We start from the raw sequence: 19,512 nt of genomic DNA on the forward strand, positions 1-19,512 counted from the left end.
TCTTTTTTTTTTTCCCTTTCCTGTTGACAGTTTGTGTGTGTGTGTGTGTGTGTGTGTGTGTGTGTGTGTGCGTGTGTGTGAAGGAGGTGCAACTGCCGCATCAAGAATGTCACAAATCTCAGGTGTGAAAGACTCAGGAGCTTTCGCACTTCTACGAATAGCTTTATCACCCGGTTGCCAGGCAATACTCATCACCGTAGAAACACCGTTGAGGATCCGAACTTAATGGTGATAAGATGATGACTCAGAAAATACGGGAATATTGTGCTCCTGAGCTAAATTGGTGGAGAGGTTGCTGGTGCTCAGGCCCCTCGCTGCCTCTTTGTACTTTGGTTCTGCGATCTGATTGGTCCACGGTTAGTTTCTGTGGATTGACATACGCAGCATGAAAACCTGAACTCATCGCTTTTATCTTTTTTTTTTTTAATTTTAATTTTTTACATTTTCTCATACTCGTGGATCGGCTGCATCACAACAAAAAAACAAAAACAAAAAAACATATTTTCACATTTGAAGAGTTACGACTAGTCTTTGTAAGTCACTCGAGGCTCCAAATTCAATTAGCGCTCCAGATCCTTTATTGGTTGATTGGACCGACTGCGTTTTCCTTGTATTCATGTGTGGCCGCAGAGGGGGGGGGGGAGCGATGAGCCCGATGATACCCAGCCAGCTCCGAAGCGTAAACAGAGGCTGAACGTGGGAGCGGCGAGGCAGACAGATTGTGTCTGTGTTTTACCAGACTGTTTTTTGTTGTTGTTGTTTTGGTGCATCACAGTTGAAGTTATATATATATGTGAGCCAAATTATCCTCACTGCCTCGCCCTCCTCTTCCTCCTCCTCCTCCTCCTCCTCTCTATGTAAGCAGCTGATTTAGTATGCGGCGGGGAGGAAGGGGGAGTTGAGGACGTTTTGGTTTGACACGTGAGTCCGCTCGTCCTCGGTGCCCAATTAATGTCAGTTAGCATCCGGAACAAGACTCCTCGCCGCATGCGGGCGTTTTTTTTTTTTTTCTTTCGTGAAGACCTTTTTCCAGAGTTGAAGTGAAATTCAAGGGCTGCCGTGACCCCTGAGAGTCCAGTAATCCTCCCGTGCTCCAAGGCTCGTGAAATCTATTTCAAAATACATCATCATCATCATCATCATCAGAAAGAAAGAATGATGCAGTACGATTATGTCACCCAGTGGGAATCAGCTTATTTCAGGTGTTTCATCAGATGGAGCTGAATCTTGTTCTGTTTAATCCATTGAAAAGCATCAACGTTGTGGTTTTGCGAGCTGGAGCTGAACTGAACCGCCGCTCGGCAGATTTTGCTCAGGGATCAGACGGAAATGCCAAGCGCAGTATTCACATTCAGGGCGGGGTGCGTTTGTCTCCCTTTCAGTGTGTGTGTGTGTGTTAGTGTGTGTGCTTCCCTCTACCGTGGGGTCAAAATGGCAGCCCACCCACTTTGAATCTTGATTAGCAGGTCGCTGGGGGATCCCCCCCCCCGTGACAACAGACCGAGAGTCGCAGTCTGCCGTCCGTCATTTCAGCTGACTGGAAGCAGAACTTTCCAAAAATAAAAGGGAATAACTGATCTGTGCTGCAGTCTCCTGATACATTATAGATGGAAGATGTGACGTGCAGATTTAATTAACGTAGATGCTCCTTTTTTTTTTCTTTTTTCGTTTTTATACAAATAATTGGTTTTTACTGGAATACTAAGCACATCTGCTCATCTCTTCGCTTTCCATTTTTTTTTTGAGAATTGCATTAATGAAGCATCGAGTTCAGATTTTGGGCATCATCATCATCATCATCATCATCATCCTGCTGCTGCCGCCCGAGTATATGGACATTTATACACACGATATGCTGCTGAATATCTAACTACGTAAAGCGACAACTTATTTACACTCCAGGCTGTTTTGACAAATAAATATAAACCAACATATAATTCACGTGTATTATGCAGGAAGGGTCCTGAGGTCGATCCGCCGCATGTGACCCTCCCCTGCACACCGTAAATATCTACATCCTGAGCTTCAGGATGATGTCATCATTTTTAGAACCTTGAAAAACTATGAATAGACCTCATTTGAACGACAAATGTCTCGCCTTTACCGAAACAGACGCGTTCGATGCTTTGAATTTGCGGTTCAGATTGTTCTCTCGAACGCCGAGTCGCAGCACCGACTCAGGTCCGCGCAGCCCGCCGAGGTTCTCTCTCCATCGCCTCTTTGATGTCTGCCAGCTCGCCAAAGTAGCTTTTCATGGCTCCAAGGCCGTAGTGCAATATTAATGCTGCCGCAGAGGCACTGAGTGCTCGGCAGCCCCCCCCCCCCCCCCCCCCCCTCTCCCTCCTCCGTCCCTCTCCTTTGTGCATTTTTACATCTCGGGCATTCAGCTGACACCGTTCGCAGTGAGACTCTCAATAGACGCAACTGTGAACCCGAAAGGACACAGCGGGAAGGGTCGGAGCATTTGTGACCCCAAAGTACAAAGCAAAGAAAGTATAATGGAGTAGGTGATTACTCGGGCAGGTGATGGGATTCATTTGGGGGCATAATGACTGTTAGTAATAGTGTCTATGCTCTGTTCAAAGGGAGATGGAGCAGTTTCATGAATCAGAAAGGTGCAAGAACAGTTGGAAATGAGGTGTCGCACTGGAATAGGGATCTTCTAAACGACCTGTGCTCACTGAAGGACCGAGCTTGCTCAGAGGGACCTACAGTACGGGGGGCGGTATTCAAAAAGATTTTTACTATGAAAATGAAATTCCACAAAAAGTCTTAGAAATATGACGTTTTGTGAGAGTGGATCCTTGGAAAGTTATTCACAAAGCATCTCGTGCTTCAGAGAGCTCCGAAGGTGAACAACTGTTCGGAGCAGGGAGGAGCACTTTTAAAAAAAAAAAGAAGAGAGTAAATTGTGGAAAGTAAAATGAGGTAGGAGACGTCACTGCCGGTTGCCGCTTTACTCAGAGTTGTAAACCTGTAGTGTGGATCAAAACGCCTGCCGCCAGTCAGTCATAGCCTGAGAGGCAAAACCCAGGGCCCAAAAAAAAAAAAAAATTACACAAAGCGCTGGCATCTTCTTGTAAAGCCCCCAGATGTGCACGCACAGTAATAATTAAAGAAACAATTACCTCACGGTCGTGCGGGTCAACCGGCGGTGGCCTCTGAGGGAGGATTAAACCCTGAAGCCAACAACGGCTCCTTTTGTCTCTCTGCTCTCCGTCAGGACGACTTCCTGTTCAGCGTGTCCATCGTCAGCGGCCTGGTGTGCATCACGTTGGCTGTGATCAAGTTCATGCTCGGCAGAGTGCTCACGAGTCGAGCTCTTATCACCGACGGTGGGTGACGCGCACACACACACACACACACACACACACACACACACAAAGAGCTCGTTTTTACCTTTTAATGAACTCGCTCACGTCGTACAGATTTCCCGGTGACGCCTCTGTTAAAGCGTGACACGTCGTTCGCATCCCACCACAAAGAATTTGGCGCCCGCATGTCAGCCTCGCATTCCCGCCGTGGAGTAACACATGCCCGTCTTTGTCACCTAATTTTAGTTTGACGGGGACATCAGAGGCATTCCAGGCATCCGTCACACCACCGGCCTCCTTGTATACACTCAGGCAACATCACGTGGGCCCTGAAAGCTGACTTTATGTCACGTGTCCTCTAGGGTTCAACTCACTGGTGGGCGGAGTCATGGGCTTCTCCATCCTCGTCAGCGCCGAAGTCTTCAAGCACGAACCCAAAGTGTGGTACCTGGACGGGACAATAGGCGTCCTCATCGGCCTCATCATCCTGGCCTACGGAGTCAAGTAAGATTTATATTACTACATTTGGTACATTTCCGATGATACTTACGGAGGGTATTTAATGTTGCAGTCTGATTTAAAGTTGATTTAAAGACGCCGTTGGATGATGTTGGGGGTGATTTCATGTAAATAACATATATATTTTTTTTTATAGAAAAAAAAAAGATGATGGTGTCAATATATCTACAGATTTATGGAGCCAAGGCTAATAAAAGTGAAAGTTAATGTAATGCACGATACTTCGACTTGTTGTAACCACGAACTCACGAGTTCCATTTGAACGCAGCAAAAAAAACAAAAAACACTTTCCGTGTTCATGTTCGAGGAGAAAGTCTTTATTTTTTTTGTAATTTCAAGTTAAAGTTTGCCGTCGTCGCTGCTGATTCAGGGAGATTTTACGCCTCGAGCGACACCCAAAACCTAAAAATGAATTGATGTCTGCCTGCGGTGTCGGACTGGGACGCCCCGGCTGAGTTTTAAGCGGATCTAAATTGTGGTGTTGTTTGTGTGCCGCAGGCTGCTGCTGGACGTTGTCCCCCGGGTGACGCAAACCAGGAACTACGAGCGTTTTGAGTGACGGATATCGGAAGAAGAGAGGACGGAAAAGAGGTGGGGCGGGTGGGAGGGGGGGGGGGGGGTCGACTGAGTGACACTCCCTGCAGTCTCTCCGCAGACAGTCCCACTCGGTCGTGGAGGAGCTGGGCGGACGATGACGGTGTTTTACAGGTTTGGTGTACATATAGTATCTTCTTCTGTCTTTTACCGAGTGAGTGTGGCCTTCACGTTTAAACAAGAGAGGGAGAAGTGTGTAAGTTGGCGCGCCGGAGACGCGCGGACCCCCCGCAGAGTCCATTAAAAAAAAAAAAAAAAAAAAAAAAGCAACCGATGTGTGTGCAGCAAGTTGACGGACGTCACCTCGTTGTCCTGTCACTCACACACACACCGCGGTTCATTTTTCCCATGATTCCTAGAGGCCTGAATTGTTGTCAAACCCGATGGATGTAGCCGCAGAGTATTAATGGTGTTTCCACCTCTTTTTGACTACATGGAGGACGTGTCCCGTTTGGCGCACGCCGAGAGGAAGAGTATCCAGACTCCTACTCTTCCTCACTAGAAATCTAAGAGGAGGAAAATGGCCTCACTTTATGTCACTTTATGCCCCCTTTACCCCCGAAATAAAGAAAACCATCTGTACATCCAGAACTTGCACCATCTGCTGACCGACAGAGGCTCCTGCAACACATACGTGACCGTATTTAAATGGGCATCGGGTGCGTCACCAAAGATTTTCCGTTACATGAAATCAAATCGGAGAGCTGAATTCCTGCACGCCAGAGGCGGCAACCGACAACCAAATGGGAAACCCCTGAGGCTGTCATCACATCAGTAAATGAGCTGATCGGCTTCACCTGAGCCAGGAGCCTTCAGCTGAGGTTCGACACCCAGAAATCTCATCTCGAAAGGGGATTTGATTGTTTGGTTTGTTTGATTGACGGCGGAGGAAAACGGGACTATTTTCAGTTTTTTTTCCCCCTCCAGATTATACTTCCTTTAAACACGTGAACGAGCGTTCGCCTCCCGTCTCGATGCCCGACGACGACCTCGGTGCTCCCGGCGTGCAGAAATTCAACCCTTTCTTTGCCATGAATAAATTGGAACAGTGAAATGTCCGTTTATTAGGTACGCCTGGCCGAAACTAATGCAGCCTTTCAATAAATCATTGAAATCATCCAAATTAAAACAGCCCTTTTATAACCTTCACGATTGGAGGATTCACTGCAGGACTGTTGCGTCAGGCTGCAGCAGGCGTACCTCGTGATCACTGAGACTTAAGTGTGTGTGTGTGTGGTGTATCGTGTACTCCAACCTCTGTAGTTCACATGCGTGCGTCTCGTCTCGTCTTTGAATCTGAAAAGTCAGCAGTACATGTTGATCATCAGTGAACAAGCAGCATCACACACACACTACACAGATACTTTTGAACATTAGGAGTCAATAATTAAGAGTCGTTGCCACGTGAAGTTCTGATGTGATAACGCAGCTGGTTCATGTTTATTATGTTGTCTCCGTCCCATCCGCGCTCATTTTCAACTACAAAAAGCCTTAATTCTGCTGGTCAGTGTTCGGTGAATGTAAGTCTGAGGTGGACTTTGGTTGTCATTGGTTACTGGTGGATTCATGCATTTTCCTCAAGTCTGTTCTTGCTGCAGCGACCGGACCTGAATGTAAACGCTGTTCGGTGACACACAAACATGCGACGGTGTTATTTGGTTTGAGCACATTTAAGGACTTTATTTAAATACAAAAAGATGAAGTTACATCACGAGAATCCTCGGCGTACGGAGTTACTTGTGTGTCTAAAATCTGCGCAGGCGACGGCACAAGTTGAGCACGGGAAAATACTTTTTGGAAGCACTTATATTATGTTTAAAAAAAAAAAAAAAAAAAAAAAAATCCCCCTTCAAAATAAAAGTGCTTGTAATAAATCACTTCCTGTGTTCAAAAGAGACAAACATTTAACTCCATGTCAGATGAGTTTTGAGTGACGTTTTGGAACACACACACACACACACACACACACACACACACTGGGGTTGGAGGTGTTGATTGTACGTTGCTGTAAATACTCCCGTCTGTATTGCTGTGATGTAAAAACAAATGTGTAAAAAAAAAAAACTGGGTCGGAGCCGTTTGTCACAGAAAAAAGGTTTATTTAAAAATAAAGTTGTATCCCTCTTACTCATTAAGGACTGTGAAAACAAACAAAACAAAACAAAACAAAAACAAAAACAAAAAAAACCCATCCTGCTGTCGCTGCGTGATTCCCCTCCCGCCGCTCGGACCGCAGTCGCCGCCGCGCTGCCGTTCCGCACGCTGACTGACGTTCGACGCCGAGGTCGACAAGAGACGAGATATGGTTAGTTCGTTGTGCTGATGGCGCGGTGCTGAGCTGATGATCGGATGGACAGCGTGCTCCGAGACAAGCCGGACGAAACGGAAAGGAAATAAGGCTTCAAGCTGCAAAGGAACGGGTTTCGGCCGACTGCTCTGCTCGACAGCTGCTCACTCAGGACGGGGAAGGCTTCAAAATATTTCTTTTTTACGTCTCTTATTATTAAGCGAACCTCATCTTTTCCGGACTCAAGATATGTAGAAGCTAGTAATGGTGTTCCATATCTTTCGTAAAAAAAAAAAAAAAAAGACGACGACCGAAACCACCAATGGATTGACTGTTTAAATACAAAAACAAAAACACATTTTAGATCAGGAACCAGTCAGTGATGTATTTTCGAGAACTCGTTGGTTTTGGTCCTTTCGTGGGATTTTTCTGGAACCTGAGAAACACAGTAAACCGCCAGCTTTATGTTTTACGCCGGAGGGAAACACCGCTGTTGTTGTTGTTGTTGTTGTTTTTGTTTTTTTTAACGGAGTCTGAAGCCACTCGTGTTTTTGTCCTCCGCTGCAAAAGGTAACTTTTATAAAAGAAAACAAACCAGACTGCTGCGAGTCGTCAGTTTAAGGCAATACATAAATCATAAAGAAAACATTTATTCTGCGTGTGCTGCGATAATCTGATTACTATTATTACTGATAACTCAAACTGGACTGGAATCAGGTGATCTAGTTACTATCAAACAGGTAAATCCACCGCTAAGCTGGTGTTGGCAAATGGGACGAGCTAATACCGTTAAATAAAGAGCCAATCAGTCAATTTGACCAAATCAGAAGAACCGAACGGAGGAATCCCGACGGTTTGGACTGATTTAAATTCAACCGAGCAAACGTCAAAAAACATAAACGCGGGCCTGAAGCGTTGGAGCTCCTCGACGTCGGGCCGAACGAGTACAAACAGAAGCAGGACCCAACGCAAAAACCACACACACAAAAAAAAAAAAAGGCACATCATGTTCTTTAAAACGCTAACTTGGCGGCAGATCGTTGACATGAACATAAAAACAAGTCTGAGCTGACACAGTGAGGAAGTAGAGGTGGCACACTGCAGCCCAATCCAGTCTGAATTTACACGTGTGCATAACAGACAGAAACTGAGATTGGAAATCAAAGCACAGAGTGTATGAGGCTCCTTTCATGATAGGACGAGGGACGTCCGTCCACTGCTGTCCCGTTTTAAAAAGAGACGGTGACGACGGGAAGGAGGGAAAAAAAAAAAGGGGGTCTAAATGATTATAATCTAAATGATATTTCAGTTTAAATCAAAACCTCAAGTATGATTTCACCTTTTTCAGGAAACATTATTTCCAAATTTTTTTAAGACCCCCAAATTTTTTTTTATCGTCTCGCACGTCACTTCTTAAAGCCGAGCAGCAGCGGACGGAGCGTCCTCGTCTCGGTCATACACAAGATATCTTTTTTTTTTTTTTTTGTCTTAAATTACCCTTCATAAATAAAAAAAACAACCTATAAAAAAAGAAAGAAAGAAAAAAGAAAGAAGAGACCCCTCTTATAAATAATTAAAAAAAAAAAAATCAAAGATTTCCAGCAAAACACAGCGATAAAGATCTGTATACAAAATAAATACAAAAAGAAAACTTTAAAACCCATATGAACAATATACAGTGTTACTAATATCTTGTTAAACCTCTGCAAATAGATTAACTTAGTGCATTTTTTTTCTCCATTCGCCACAAGAACTACAAATTTCTTTCATTATTATTTGTTTCTTTTCGCAAATCTGGAGGCAAATTAAGATCCTAACGATTATCCGAAGAAAACGAGGAGACGCCGAGGTTTTTGTGCTGCAGTCGTCGTCGTCGTCGTCGCGTGCAGTTCGCCGGAAAGGACTGAACGTCTGTCGGGCAGCTGGATGGGAGGCGAGCGTGGAGTCTGACGTCGTTTTACTCAACGGTTCACTGCGCGAGCGCGAAGACAAAACGGACGAAAACATCTCGGGGAGGTTTTTTTTTCTTTTTTTTTTTTTTTTCCGTCTTCGGAAAAAAACGCGCCGACGGTGATGAGGCTTCCTCGCCCGGGCTGCGATGCGTCGAGGTGTTACCACGGCTACCGACGACGGCCTATCATCTACGACACGACGTCACGACGTCCTAACGACACGGCGGATCCCCTCTCCGTCCCCGATCCTCATCCTCTCGGTGCGTAAGTACCGCGTGGCGCCGAAAACAGCCGCGCAAAAACATTTGCACACTTCGATACTGGCCTTTTTTTTTTCTTCTTCTTCTTCTTCTTTTCTGCAGAAACACACACACACGCAGTCGATCCGCTATACAAATGAAAAGTCTCGCTTTAAACAAGTGTGCAACTTAAAACGTATGAAATTCAAGACATTTTTCACGTCTTTTCAGGTTGGGGAATGAAGACCGCTTGTTAAGTCTGGGGTGTGTGTGTGTGTGTGTGTGTGTGTGTGTGTGTGTGTGTGTGAGAGGAAATGATAAGAGTCCCAGAATAAAAATCTAGATTTCTACGTTAACATGTCCGCTCGCATCTCTTCGGTCCGGAAGAGATGAACGAGTTGGTTACAGTGTAAAACTGGCTTCGTCTTTAGCCGCCGTACGTTCGCCCCGCTGTGTGTTTATATATACCGTATTATATGTGTGTGTGTGTGTGTGTGTGTGTGTGTGTGATGGAGATGTGGGCCTTCGGGCGTGTTAGTCCAGTGCAAACCTACCTAAAGAATAAGAGTTTCTGATGGGGGGGAAGAGGAGATGGATGGAGGGGTCGGATTGGAGGGAGGAGGAGGCGGTTTCCATGGTTTCCGGGGTGTCTCGGACCACCTGGAGACAAACAGGCAGGCGAGTCACTGATATGTGCGGTCCACCCAGACGGCAGCACACAGCTCATCTGCCGGGGATTTTTAAAGTCTAATGTGACTTCCTTTGTTGATTCAAGTAATTTCAGCCTGCAGCGCCGCCGCCGGTGAATCTGAAGGTTTGACGGACGCTCAGGTCGGCTGCAGCTACAGGGGGGTGGGGAGGGGGGAGGAAAGGGGGGTGTGTGTGGGGGGGGGGCGGGGGGGGACAATAAATATGAAGAACAAACGAAGTCCCGTCCTGTCCTCAAGAGTCCGGTGTGTGTGTGTGTTTGATTTGACCGCCGAGCCCCTGGAGTGTGTGTCTGTGCTTCTCAAACACAGTCGCGCACACACTCGAGCTGCTCCAGATCCGGCAACGCCGAACCCCCCCACCCCCCTCCCGTTAAAACCTGCCCCCCCCCTTCCCTCCGTCAGCCCGCGCCGCAGTGCTATAGGCAGTCTTTGCACAGCGCCACCTGGCCCTTCTTGTAGTCGCGGCAGGGGCAGATGCGTTGCAGCGACTGATGTGCGCCCGCGCAGCTGAACAGCAGCAGGTCCGACTGGAAGATGCAGTGGTGGCGGGTCTCGCTGTAGGCCGGGACCACCGTGTCGGCGCTCGACTCCACCGTCTGGCAGTCCACGCCGAACCTGACACACACACACACACACACACACACACACACACACACAACCACACACAGATCAGCTTCAGGTTTTATTCTGTACACTTTGTTGTCCCTATAAATGTGAGTTAGAGTTGAGAGCAGGCAGAGAAGGAGAGTCTGAACACACTCAGTCAACTGTGATGACTTCTACTCCAGTAAACAAACAGAGCCCTCCAGTGGTCATAACTGGATACTGCAGTTCATCTGAATTCACCTCTCTGAATGGCAAACTGCACACATGAACTCAAACCTGCGCTCTGCTGCCACCTGATGGCCACTTTACACATTACAACTACGTGTTCGTGTGTGTTCGTGTATGTGTGTGTGTCTGTGTCCCACCTGGCCAGGTCTTTGTCCTTGTTGAGGTGCTGGAAGAAGGAGGGCTCGCAGAGGAGCTGCTCCTCCTGACACACCTGCTTGCAGGAGCGGCCGGGCTCGGCCAGTTTGACCTGCAGGGCGCTGAGCGGCGGCCACATCACCTGACCGTGACAGAAGTCCTGACAGCAGACAAGAAACACAGAAGCGTCACACTGCAGAAGTCTTATCAGACTGCAAATAAAACTGTTCAATTAAAGAAAGACGTTACTGCAGCTCGTAAATGAAGGGCTCTGAGATTGTAGGTCCAAAGTGCACTGACAAGGTAACAAGTTAATGAATGATGAGGTTACTATTGAAGAAGGGTTACAGCCAGAAGCTTCTCCTTTCAGTATGAACACATCGAATATATTGTGTGTAATAAAACATGGCTTTTCAATCACATGATACATTTCATTATACTACAATCACGACTCAGCAGAATTGAACACTTTATGATGATGGAGCGCTCACCTGGTTCTGGATGAAGGCGTTGACTCTCTGCAGCATCCCCTCGCAGGTGAACTCGTAGGGCAGGTAGGGCTCAATCTGACCACAAAGACACACAACAACCCACTTTACTCTCAGTGTGTGTGTGTGTGTGTGTGTGTGGTGAAACATTAGCCCCGTCTGTCGGCCTCCGCAGGCTCCAGGAAACTTCAAACAGGGACGACCAACAACTGAGGCCTTTGTTGTCGCTCTCTGCTTTCTCTGAGTCTTTGTGTGTGCCGGGAGGAAGATGAGGAGGAAGAGGAGAGGAGAGGGAGGGAGCGCGAGCCAAGCCGGAGCCTGGTCGGCCCGCAGCTCGCTACGGATCACAAAGCATACGAGGCCCGGCCGGCTTGTACGCCGAACAAAGCCATTGTTCCGACCCGCTCGGCGGAGCACAACAATACACGAGGTCCCGAGCCCGGCCTTTAAATATGCATGGGCCCGGACGAGGAGACGCAATCGGATCGCTCCCTCGTCTCCCCGCGCTTTCATTCATCCTCAAGACTTTCCTCAATGCACTTTTGTTAATTAGGATCCAGTTTTGATGTTCAATTACTCATTTATAAGCTTTTTTTTTTTTTAATTTGATTTTATTTTCGAAGGTAAAGGTCCAACGTCGGCGTCCAAGTCGGGAGGATCTGCCGCTGCTTTTCTCGCTCTCAGCCTTTCTGTCTTTGAAGTCATTATGTTGGAGGCGAAGCGTTATTTTCTAGGACTCGATCTAATAGATGATCAAATTTCCTGACTTTCCCCGTCTGGAAAAGGGATCTAGATCCGTGGTCAATGCTGCGTTTGTATCTGTCCGCACCGATTTCACAGATACCGACTTCAATTCGCATTCTTTAAACAACCTTTTTTTTTTTTTGCAGTAAAAAGAGTTTGAAATTAGAGTGTGTTTGATAAGTTTTCAAGTCTGTCTGAATAACTGAGCGAAGAAAATGGAGCTGTTCAATTAATAATGAGAATTTAATCTCCTCCACTAAACGTTTCCGCGTCTTTTCAAGGTTATTATTTACACATCAGGTCATCGGGTGTGTCGTCTCCGTGGTTACCTTCTGGCTGAGGATGGAGCGGATGGCCCGCTCCACCTCGGCGGAGTCTTCGATGTCCACCGTCCAGACGTGCGGCTGACCGACGTACACCTCGGCGTACGGATGCTGAGAGGTCAGCTGGGGACGGAAAAACACAAAACAACGGGAGGTGAGGCAGAGGTGAGCGAAACAAACCCACATTTCTGGAGCCGGCGGGGTTCACAGATGTCCCCTCCTCATCTTCCTCCCCTCACCTCTCTCAGGGTGGGCTTGCCCTTGAAGAAGTCGGTGTTCTTGCTGCTCTTCGGAGGGGTGAACTTGGGGTTGAGGAAGGCGCAGCCGTTGGCGATGGCCTCCAACGGGGCGGGGCCTTCGTAGGGGAAGGAGAGACCCACGAACAGCTGCAGGAGAGGAGAGAAAAGAGGGAGAGCGAACAGGTCGATTAGTCTCCGAAGGCTGGGTTTAAATGACGCGTATGCAGCATCTTGCTCCCCTGAACTCTTTGGCCACAGGCTGACGTGACTTCCTCGTTGTCCGCTTGCGATGTCGTTTGTTTAAGGAGTTCGAAATAAAGTCCGGAAGCGAAACACAAGTGAAGTAAAGCTGATTTGAAATCAAGAGCTGCATCTCTCGATGGTTTGAAGCCGCCAAGGGTAAATTTGGTCCGACGGCGTTGCTAACGTAAGAGAACTCAACACCAGCTTCGTTTATGTTCACACACACCCCCCCTCCTCCCCCCAAACCTGCCAACACTTGTCGAGCACCGAAGGCAGGAAGGAGGTGGCGCGCTACCAGAAAGAACAAAGTCGTGCAGCGCGGGCCGAGGGGGCAGCGAAGTTCACCGGCGGTGTCGAGGAGCGTCCTGTTTGCTGATAGCAGCAGTTAGCCCCCCGTCAAAAACAAATCTCCCCTGTTATCAGCACAAAATGCGGCCGAGGCAGCACATTTTCTCCACGAAACAAGGGGAGGAAAAACAAGCGCAGGGAAATGAAGACATCGCTCTCGTGTTTATTCCTCCCACAGGCCGGTCTGGCAAAGAGGGAGGGTTTAGATGTTTTGCAGATGGAAACAGGTTGAAGCTCAGCAGCGAGAGGAAAGAAGCTATTAGGGGAATTTTATAACCCTGAACTGACTGATTTAAACCAAGATTTTACAACGCGCACTAAATCTTTGAATAACCAGCATCTGATCCACAGTTTCTAACAATTCTCCGAAATGTGCTGCTTTGTCATTTCACTGCTTATCTCCACTACTTTTTTTTTTTTTTTGTTCAAATACAAGAGATGTTTCTTATCTTGAATCATTTTTAGAAGACAGAAAAAGAAAAATGATGACGTTTTTCTAGAGAAAACAAAACAGATTGTGCAGGAAAATGATGCAATTCCTGCAACTTTTTCGTTAAAGATGCTGAAAAAGGGGCGTGAAGGCGAGCAGTCACAAACCTGCAACTTCTACGGTTACAGAAGTTTTGAATTGAATTGAGTTACGGCAGCATATCGCATCTGCTGTGTGTACGTAGACGCAGCAGCACACGTCCCACACCTATATTTAAGTAAACACTGTCCGTACAGAGACCTGGGGGGAGGATAGTGTGTGTGTGTGTGTCGTGGGGGGAGGGGGGGGGGCTTTAATCATAACTTCTCTCCTTCTGGTGGCAACAGCAAATATTTGCTTGGCGGCTGCTGCATGCCGCAACCAGAAGCAGCTTGTCCACATGATCGCGAGGCCGTTATTGAGAAAGTGAAGGAGGAGTGGAGACGAGGGGAGCCACTCATTTAGTGTACGGCTACAGTGCTCGGTCTGTGTGTGTGTGTGTGTGTGTAGGGGTAGATATACAACGCAAACAGTGTATCTACCCCTACACACACACACACACACACACACACACACACTGTCTTTGACACACAAATGCAGCGCTGTAACCACGACTGTATGAATAATCGGAGCTGTGTTGTGAATTTCATCTCGTGCGTGAACGCGCATCTACAGCCGACAGATTTCTGCCAACAGGTGGCAGCAAAGCACACGTATTCCTTCGTGTGTGTGTGTGTGTGTGTGTGTGTGTGTGTGTGTGTGTGTGTGTGTGTGTGTGTGTGTGTGTGTGTCTTTATACAAAGCTGGGAAACAGTCAACCACTATTTATAGGGAGCGAGGAGGAGGAGGAAGAGGAGAGGGAGGAAGAAGAGGAGGAGGAGGAGAGGGGAAGAGGAGGGTGTGCAGAGTGAATCCATCCAGACTGAAGGGCTGATGCGTATTGGCTGCATCTCTAATGTGACTGCGACGGATTTTAAGGAAGACAGATCCATGCGAGCGGGCCTCTGACCCACGACCTCCTCGTTAGTTCACATGAAAACCGCTTCTGTGTATTCACGTTCATGCAGGAGGCTGAGTGGAACACATCAAGCGCGCTGTGCTTATATCAGGCAGCCGTCCATATCAAAAGGTATCGATCTGGAACTCCTGCCTCGCCGCAGACCTGTAACCAGACGCAGGTGCAGTCACACTGGCCACAACAATAACAACGATACAACATACACAAGTAACCGTTGTATTCAAGATGGATTTCATATCAATTAATCTGCAAGATTTTAAGTCTGTGAAATGTTAAAATTAGTGAGGAAACATCGCTGACTGTAAATTTGAGCACATTTGAATATAAAAAATTTGCAAACACTTTTAGGAGACATCAGGGCAGACATGCAAATCAGAGAAGCTGTTTCACTTGTGCGTGTGTGTGTGTGTGTGTGTGTGTGTGTGTGTGTGAGAGAGTGAGAGTGAGAGAGAGAGTGAGAGAGGGGAGAAAACCACTCCTTTCACAAATATATACAAATGTTTCAGATCTAGTTAAAAGAAGGATGAAGTAGGTTCTCAGACTCTGATCCTTCACATCCAGACTGCGCTACAGTTTCAGTGCTTCTATACGAGCCCTGAATAAGTCACCATAACACCATCCAGCACCAAGAACTGTCTGAGTTCATGTGCTTGTGTTGTGTTTGCAGGAGTCTGAAACAATGTATTATTATGTCATTCTTCCTCGTTCATTATTATCAGCTCAGAGTGGTTTCGTATCGCATTGCCGATGTTTCTTCCCTGACATCCGATCAGACAGACGACAGATCTGCGTTTCGGTCACAAGCGTTCACATTTATGATTTAGTCAGCTGTCATCCTGAGACATATTCTATAAAAAGTAGGTGATCATCGGGTACAGCAGAAAGAAAAAAAATTAAATTAAATAAGGGATCCTTGATATATTCATTCGTCTGTAAAGGAAGGCTACAAACAAAGAGGAGAAGATCTGCCATGTGAACCTTTGACTCGTGTAAATGCGAGTCTGCGAAGTGACTGGAGCTTCAGCTGTCATCAGATAACAGAGCGAGCTCGGCGTCTGAGCTGCGACACCAGACGCGTGTCACGCTCGTTCATTGGGTGTTTGTTCCTCTGAATACGACGACAACAAGACAAAACGGGGAATAACAAAACTTGAAAGCACAACTCGTCCCTCGGCTTCCACCCATCTCTGGTTCGTATACGACGCGGCGGGGCGGGCGGAGGATGAGAAGCACCGGCGAAAAGACGAGGCAGGAGTCGACAGCGGGAGGCAATTAAACGGGTGGAGTTCGACGGGCACGAATAAAAAAAAAAAAAAAAAAAAGAAAAAAAAAGAAAGAAGCTTTGACTGTCAGCCTTCGACGTGACGCGGTGACTCTCTGCTCCACTTCGCCGCTTTGATCATCGACACCGTTCCCCCCCCGACACGTCAGTTTATTTCAGGAAAATTTGGTTTGAGAGCAAAAAAAAAAAAATTTGAAATTCAAGCGCCAGGCGGCGACACACACACAAAAGGTGTGTGTGTGTGTGTTTTTTTAAAGTGCACTCTGTCGATAGTTAAAACCCCACGAGGCCAATTAGCTGAGGCGGCGTGCGATCGCAAGGTAACAGTAAATGTGTTGTTTAGGCGGCGCGGGAGTGCCGACAACACCTCTTGTTTTTCCTTGTTAAACTCTTAAACAACGATGCGGCAGAAATGTTTGTGGGTTTTGTGGGATTTAATTGGCCGTTCCCTGATGGGTTTCCGGGCAGAACTGCACGTAATGAGAAGATACCGAGGTTTATGCAACGCTGCGTCCCAATTCTGCTGCGTTAAGCTGCCACGCTGAATCCAGCTCATCATAATTCACCATTGTTTCACAGCTCTTGTGTTTTTGTTTTTGTTTTTTTTTGTCTTTAAATGATCTGCGGGATGTAACTTTGCTTTTCTGTGTCATTGCCTCGAACGTCGCTGGATGCTCGGTTTTAAAACGAGAACGTTTTTTCTTCTTTTTTTTTTTATGGCTAATGCAACGCTCAGATTCTGCTCAGCACAAAAGGGATTTAAAATCTCAATCCATCTTTTTTTTTTTTTTTCCTTTTCCTGTCTGATTCAGGAAGTGCGTCTCTCCCTGCCCCGGCTCGCTTGACGTCTCTCTGTCTCTGTCTCTTTCTCCGTCTGACGGGAGAGTATCGGCCGAAGAAATCGAAGCTCTCCTGGACGGGACGAAGACTGAAGCCAAACGACAAGACTCGTGCTTTCAGAACCACAATTAATGACAGCTTTCAGCTTTCAGCTTCAGCTGAGGGGCGTTGCTGTCCGGTTTTGGAGGGCCGTCTCATTTTAATCCTCTTTGTGGTTCAAAGGCAGCTGCAGAACAATGACTGATGATTCAGTTTTTAGTCTCAGCAACCATAACTAGTCCTGGCAGGCTTGAAACGCTACGGATTAATCCATCTTCTCCACCGTGTTGTATTTCTTTTTGCTGTTTGCATTCACACACCGCCGACAGGAGCTGTGAAATGACGTAGCGCCGTGTACGTGCAGTTGCTGCCGGAGCTACAAACGAGACGCCTGCTTCTGATTCGAGATTAGGGATCGAACTGTTTCAAGAAATAAATTAAGTTTGAGGTGTAAATGTGCCGAGTGAGAGCTGAAAGCTTGACAGGCGCAGCAACAGAAACGAAGGGGCGGTCAGGCTTGAACTGTCAACCGTGCATCTCCAGAGTAATCAGTGTAATGATAAAAAGGAATCGATTTCAGACGTTATTTCTCACTGAATCTTCTATCTTCTGCTCGGCGTGGCGACATTCAGCTCCAAAACAAAGCCGTTTGTGTCCAGCGGCTCGGCATACGTTCATAAACATGCGTTTAAGGCCGCTCATACGTCAGCTTCGCTCCACGCAGTACGATGACCCGGTCGCTGCGGTCTCTGTGTCTCTGTCCTCGTCTTTGTGAGCCAGAGTGGGCTCAGAGAAGCGAGAGGAGGGGACAAGTGGTGACGTGAATGGAGAAGGGCGTCCGTGGACAGCCGCTCTCAGAAGAGGGGCCTCTGTTCGCATAAAGACGCTCTTTTATCCACCTAAACATCCACTAACCTCTCTCGCAAATCAAATATTCACTCTCTGACTTGTCTTTGGACTTCTTGCGGTGCTTTAAAAAAAGGCCGCGGCTCCATTTCTTGGTGGATCTAAGCGTGGGCGTAAATCTGCGGCTGTTACGGCTCTCTAATAAGAAGCGTTGCACTTTCTATGTCCCTCGCGGCTCCTTTTTCTCACCTTAGTCTCTCGCAGGAGGAACTGCAGGTCTCGGCCGCTCAGGATGCCGTGGTTCTTCACGTAGCTCGGGAGGTGCACGGTGCTGGTGCCGTGCACGGTGCCGTGGACCTCCATGTAGCTGTGAATGATGTCGAGGTACTTCTTCTTGTCCTGGGAGAGAGAAACAAAAACAGGCAAACGTTAGAGGTTTTTCACATTCAGAGAAGTCCTTTAATGTGAAAAAACAAACAACTCCTACTTTCGTGAATTAATTCCCTTAAAAGGTTTTTTAGGTTAAACTGGTCTAATCCTGGAATGAAACCTTTGAATTAAATTTTTTTTAGTGAGAGCGGATCAGTATCATTACTTTGCTCTGCGGCCCGGTGAACTTTTGTTCGAGCTACCTGACTGACCATCTGGCCACGACGAAGGGCGGAGCTAAAAATAGCCCCTGGATGAGGAGCATCGCTGCACACAATAGCTATTGTTATGAAAGTCTAACTGCTCTGTGATGTCCTTCATCAAAGCGTTTGAAGGGTGCCAAGAAAGCCCGCTGCTTTTTCTGTTGAAAGTCATGTCCGGCTTATTTTCATCCCGCGGGGAGGCTGTCGGGCTGGTTTGGAGGTCAAAAGTGAACGGAGGAGAATTAAATTACGTATTTAAAGGGGCTCTCCACTGACACCGCAGTGCTCTTCGGTTGTACGATGTTTTTTTTTGTTTTTTTTTTATGGCTGTGGGTGAGCTTATGTCATGGCGATGACACCAGGCTTATCTTGACTTGTAATTTTTTATGATGTTACAATCTGAGGCAGGACTTTGAAAAATTGTGGCTTTTTCCAGGCAGGCGTGATCCATCAAATAACAATTTGCATGATGGGAAATGTAGGATCCAACATGTTTTGAGCTTAATACAACAACTAGGACTGAAATGTGAGGATATCTCGCCTCCCCCTGCTTTGATTTTTTTTTTTTACATTTTGCCCTTTAACATCAGATTTAATTGGCTGTGCTCTTCATGCAGGTTAATTCAGCTGTAGAAAAAAAAAAAAAAATCTCCCTCTTGCAATTTTTTTTTCTAATTTCTACAATTTTAACACAAAAAACGCTCACTTAAAAGTCTGCAAATATATCACAATTTCAGCGAAAATCTGCCACACAATCAATCATTTTTGATCCCAATAATCACTAAAGGGACTGTATAGTGAGCTAATGGAACAGATTCAATAACATCCACCTTCAGACCTGTTTAAAGTACCTATATGCTGTAAAAAAAAACGTCTTTAACATTACTCATCCTCTGCCTGCTATAAGAGTGCGCTTTCATCTTCAAGGGCACCTTCTAGCTTCGGTTAATTCCTCTCTGTATTCCCTTCAAGTGTTCGACGCCCATGAGGTCGATAACAAACCAGCGAGCAGTGAAGGGGGATTTCAAACGATACAGAAGGAGCTCGTTTATATGTGCGAGTCCAGTGGAAGATGTGATTTTTATACTACAGCCTGGTAAACATGTTGATTACGTTAAAAGAGTGGGTCAACAGTTTCCTGGACCTGCCTGTGAAGTGCTTACTCGGCACATTATTTCTTCTAGTTTCTTGGCAATCGCTGTCACAGAAGCCCCGTGTTACTTGAAAAAAAAAAAGTGTTAATCAGTTTGGATAGAAACACTACTTCCATGATGATAAAAAAAAAAAAAAGGCCTTTTATAGTCACTGTGGTTGTCACAGAAGGTGTTTGATTTTCAAAAACAAGGACAGAACCGCTGCATAAAAAGATATTCCCCCGTGACTGCTGCCGTACGGGAGCGATGACGTACATTACAGC

The 19,512-nt window shown here is 46.7% G+C and overlaps 2 protein-coding genes across 6 annotated transcripts in view; one reads left to right on the plus strand and one right to left on the minus strand.

The window, feature by feature from the left end:
• Positions 1–4,426, plus strand: part of LOC138208510 (transmembrane protein 163a) — a 16,472-nt gene extending 12,046 nt beyond the window's left edge. The window contains exons 6-8 of the mRNA XM_069166438.1: positions 3,224–3,335; positions 3,677–3,818; positions 4,332–4,426. Coding sequence (XP_069022539.1) covers positions 3,224–3,335; positions 3,677–3,818; positions 4,332–4,392 — 315 coding nt within the window. The 3' untranslated portion in view covers positions 4,393–4,426. The remainder of the gene's footprint in view (positions 1–3,223; positions 3,336–3,676; positions 3,819–4,331) is intronic.
• A 2,076-nt stretch (positions 4,427–6,502) lies between these two features.
• Positions 6,503–19,512, minus strand: part of mgat5 (alpha-1,6-mannosylglycoprotein 6-beta-N-acetylglucosaminyltransferase) — a 78,387-nt gene continuing 65,377 nt past the window's right edge. For all 5 annotated transcript variants that reach the window (XM_069166426.1, XM_069166427.1, XM_069166428.1 and 2 more), the window contains 6 exons: positions 17,713–17,862; positions 12,379–12,525; positions 12,146–12,262; positions 11,076–11,150; positions 10,587–10,744; positions 6,503–10,230 (listed from right to left, as the gene is read on the minus strand). In XM_069166426.1, the coding sequence (XP_069022527.1) occupies positions 10,032–10,230; positions 10,587–10,744; positions 11,076–11,150; positions 12,146–12,262; positions 12,379–12,525; positions 17,713–17,862 (846 nt within the window). In that variant the 3' untranslated portion in view covers positions 6,503–10,031. The remainder of the gene's footprint in view (positions 10,231–10,586; positions 10,745–11,075; positions 11,151–12,145; positions 12,263–12,378; positions 12,526–17,712; positions 17,863–19,512) is intronic.

Source organism: Embiotoca jacksoni, unplaced genomic scaffold (genome assembly GCF_022577435.1).
Source record: "Embiotoca jacksoni isolate LCO1_2020_lvr unplaced genomic scaffold, fEmbJac1.0.p SCAF_38, whole genome shotgun sequence".
Classification (NCBI taxonomy): Eukaryota; Metazoa; Chordata; class Actinopteri; family Embiotocidae; genus Embiotoca; species Embiotoca jacksoni.